Source organism: Falco punctatus (genome assembly GCF_963210335.1).
Source record: "Falco punctatus genome assembly, chromosome: 1".
Classification (NCBI taxonomy): Eukaryota; Metazoa; Chordata; class Aves; order Falconiformes; family Falconidae; genus Falco; species Falco punctatus.
This window is the reverse complement of record NC_137580.1, coordinates 47,511,668-47,516,080: the sequence shown is the minus strand read 5'-3', so window position 1 is coordinate 47,516,080 and position 4,413 is coordinate 47,511,668. Positions and strand designations below refer to the sequence as shown.

The window sequence follows — 4,413 nt, the reverse complement described above, 5'->3', positions numbered from 1 at the left end:
TCTACATTTGGAAAGGTAGCTACTCCGTATCTGTATGCAAGGTGGGAATAACTTAAAGAGTAAGAAACAACAAAATAATCAGGCCCCTCTTATTTAAGCGTTAGAAAAGGAGAAGGAAATGGATTAGCTGCTTCCTTTCTGATACAGGCTGCTGGTCTACTTTAGAAACAGTCACAAATTCAACATTCTAACCAGGGATGTAACAAGAAGCAGCTTGGACCACAGAAAAGCTGTCTGTACACGCACAAGTTATTCTCCAAAAACATCAGTTTTATTTGGATGTGTGTACAACCTGCTGCTCTTTAAATCTTCAGAGCACTGAAAACATGACATTTCCCCCAAAAATCCAGTTGAGTCTGTCCTGAGAATAGAGAAGCACTCATATATAAATGGGATGATACTGTCTGTGAGTGAGTTTCTTCCTGCAGGTTGGGCAAGAGTTGGCATTCCTAAGGGAATCACGGAGGCACTGACTGCAGAAGACGTGGCCGCACTTGGTTGACACAATCAGTCGCCCGCTTTGCACAATCTGGAACAAAAGAAACCGCAACAGGGATTTGGAGCAAAGAATTCAACTCGGCTGGTCTGCTGGCACCAGGCACACAGCAGCCAAAGTATCTGGAATCGGTATGCTGCCACTATCGTAATACGGAACCCAGAGATCTCTCTCACTGCCACGTTGGGCAGTGTTTCTCCCTCTACGTACGCCACTAAGAAATTACTTTTGGAGTTACAACCGAGTTTCACCGACAAGCCGAGCTCTGCACTTGAAGCCAGCCGCCCACAGCATCCCACAGAACCCAACAGAGTCGCGCAGCTCACCTTCTGCCCCGTTCTCCCTCCGACAACAAAGAAACGATGACAACACACTGATCCTTACCTCTGAGTAGCCATCCATGCAAATCGGACAGCTAACGGTACCAGACGGCCTTGCGGTAGAGAACAAAACCAGAGAGAACATGCATCCATTAATTTCACCGTGCATCGAGGGTTACCGATACATAAAACGTCACGCAATCACCTGACTGCACAGACTAGCCGTGGCGCGTCCCGTCTGAAGATCCCTGCGTACTTTCGCCTCTCCCAGTCTGTTGCCTTGAATAAGCAGGCAGGGGCTGCCTCACCTCAAGGAAACTCTCTTGGCTTTCACCCGGGGAAGGTGCAGTGAGCCACCCTGCCCTAGTACTACAACTAACAGCCACCTACAGCACCGTGCAGCACACGCAGGGCACTATGCCTCTTCAGCAGGTCGTAAGAGTCTTGTAAGAAAAGCATCGAGCTGTCCTTGGGAACCTCCCTATCCTACAAGTGAAAGAGGCGGTCAGAAATTAAATCTATTTTATATATATACATATTTAAATTAAACCCCTAACTCTAGTTATCATAACATCCCAGCCCAGCAACATATTCGTGCCAAGAACTCCTTCCTTACAAAAGGTGTGATTACATGGAGCATATTTTCCGACTGTTTGGCTCTGTCTTTCATGTGTTGTAAGCATTTCGGCATATCTCAAGCCATACTGTAAGATACATTAAGTGATGATTCAATGAAGAAAAGCAGAAAAGTTTGTGTTGTTTTCTGAGTTTTTTAAGTTCTCGACTACAAATGCAATTACATTTTAGGTCTGAATTTTTTGCACAGTAATATAACGGAAACAAAACGCTTAGTAAAAATCAGTTCCTACTGTATACCATAAATCAGACTTTAGAAAGACACTTTATCTGCTACCTACACATCATTGTTGCTTAGTTCATCTTCATCAATGCTACTCATTATACAGAATTTCAATGGTCGCTGGCACCTCAGAGGACTGAGAATTCTCCTTAGTTGTTGATTGTCTGTAATTTAATTTTGCTAAGTCAAATACATTATAAATTATACAGCCCTGGAACTATCCTTGAAATGCATAATTATAAGTAGTCTGTAACTTCCTTTTCTAGTTCCTTCACCGCAACACTGGCTTCAAAACCCTTTCAGCATTTTCTTATTCAAAGCAGATATTCCAGTGCTAATTGAAATTATTATCAACTTTGGGCTTACAGTATCTGGAAAATAACAACACACATTTTGAGCAGCTTTGATGCATTGTATTTCAGATAACTTCCTACAAGCTCTGATAGCAACTATCAAACACAGATTGGATCCATTCTCTAAGAGACTGGCCAGATGCTTTCTTTCCTTTCCCTTGAAACTGGGTAAACACAGTTTCAACCCACGCTGCTCACGTTTGTTGGAAAAGCCAAAAAGAAAACCTTAAGCTTAAGACAACTCTATTATCAATTGTAAAGCGTCAACTCACCTTCAACAATCTTGCATCAGCGCAGACGGGAAGGGAGAGAAAAGAAAACACAATTAGACTTTGGTGTGCAGCCCTAGCGTTACAGATACACCAGGTAAGCTAAGCAATCACCACAAAACAAGCCCAGAGTGGCAGGATGTCAGTCTCCTTTTCATTAGAGTGCTAACAGCAGGAGCACATCAGCTGCTGCTCTAAAAACATGGAAGTGGTCACTTCTGGCTCTGCGCACACCGCTACACAGGGGTAGTAATGGAGGCAGCTGACAATCTCTGGAACGCCCTCCTCCCCGCTCCCCACTTTCAGTACCCTGATCTGATTGAGGCTGGAGGAGATTCTTTCCCTCTTTCTCCGCAAAACAGGCAAATTCAGGTGTTATAGCCATAAATACTAAAAGAAGAGAGATTACCTGTCTGTAATGCCTGATCTCTTAAGTACACCCCCTCTCCGAGAGTCCCAGTTCTGACCCACCAGTATCTGTCCAAAAACAGAGGGAATGTCCCAGGGTTTGGCACCCGAGCCTCAGGCATTCTTACCATTTCCTAAACTAAACACCAGAATAAACCAGTTTGTTAGCAAACGAGAAAAATACTAAGAAATCCCCATTAAGTTTAACTGAAAAGCAACCGATTGACTTTCAGAGCAATGTCTGCGTGTGGTACTGAAGCAGGTTCTATTGGCTCTGCTCTTGAAGCCTCTGCTTCATTTCTGCTCATTTCTGCGGTAGAAGCTGCCAGCCTGCTCTGTTTCCGAGCTTGCCTAGAATTAACTGCTCCTCCACGGCGCTTGCGTTAAGTCTAAGAGAGAAAAAAAACTTCGCTTCTTCTTTGGGAGTAATGTTCACGTGGCCCTCATCTTTGCACCACCAATGAAAGCACACAAGGATACACAACACACTCTCCGGAAAGGCCGGAACATGCCTTGAACGGTGCTATGGGTCACTCCTACCCAAAGCATCACATCCAGGGAAAGACATCACCCCAGACCTCTTACCGGTCAAGAAGTCAAAAGTCTTGAGTATCGCAGAACACCAAGTTACACGATTTTTTATTACACTAGTGTTCCAGTGTAATTATTACAAACTCTTCAGAACATTTACAGAGGTACCACAAACAACGCCTTTTAAGAATCAGGTCTGCATTGTGCAGTAAAATACTTACTGTGCTCATAGCGCTTCTTGGCCTAAAACCACAGAAAGAGAGGTACAAATGCCACAAGAGTAATTGCAAGGAAGCACCAAGTAGCAAATCCTTATATTCCTTCAGGTAGCACACCGTTAAGAGTCCAGACTTCACAGGCTCTGAGAACAGTGTTCTTCCAAACCTGTAAGAAAAGGAGAGAGAAGATTACCTGCCTGTAATGCCCGTTCTCTTAAGTACAGCCCCTCTCCCAGATTCCCAGTTCTGAACCACCCGTTTCTGTCCAAAAACAGAGGGCAAGTCCCAGGGTTTGGCACCCGAGCCTTAGGTATTCTTATCCATTTCCTAAACTAAACACCAAGATAAACCAGTTTGTTAGCAAACGAGAAAAATGCTAAGAAATCCCCATTAACTGAAAAGCAACCGATTGATTCTCAGGGCAACGTTTGCGCGTGGTACTGAAGTTTACATCTCAGGGCTTGCTCATGGCAAAATTATCATGTGTCCAACTAACAATGAGGAGCTGGGGGGAGGCTGTAGGGGGACCCCAAAAAAGCCAGGTAATTAATTTTAGAAGACAAAGCATTATGAATTAATAGGGAAAATACTTTGTTTAATATAAGTAGTAAAGTGGTCACGAAGCCTAGGAATCAAGCCTGCCAGGCAACTTGCATTTTACTGCACTGAACTCAGACAACATGAACCTCATCGGTTTTCATAGTTTTAAGATTTCTGTTACACGACAGGAAATACGTAACAACAAAAACCAAACCCAACAAACTTACACTTAAAAGTGTTTTTCTCACAAATGCGAGGTAATTGTTTCCACTTGGGACGTAGAAGACCAAGGCTCACAGTCTGCTCCCTGTCAGAGAAAGCCGGGAACTGACTCTCAGTCTCCTGCACCCTCAGCGCAGAACTCGCCTAGGCAACCAGTTCCATAACGTTCTGTGTGCAGGTAATGCGAGTTCCAAGTT

The 4,413-nt window shown here is 44.0% G+C and overlaps 1 protein-coding gene across 1 annotated transcript; it reads right to left on the bottom strand.

Moving 5' to 3' along the window:
- Positions 1-249: 249 nt before the first annotated feature.
- LOC308055074 (E3 ubiquitin-protein ligase RNF4-like) lies at positions 250-3,088 on the bottom strand (the record flags this gene model as incomplete). The annotated part of the gene is made up of 3 exons (XM_080368655.1): positions 250-529; positions 881-993; positions 2,914-3,088. Coding segments are annotated over 3 exons (438 nt in total), but the record flags the coding sequence as incomplete, so codon positions are not given.
- Positions 3,089-4,413: the final 1,325 nt, after the last annotated feature.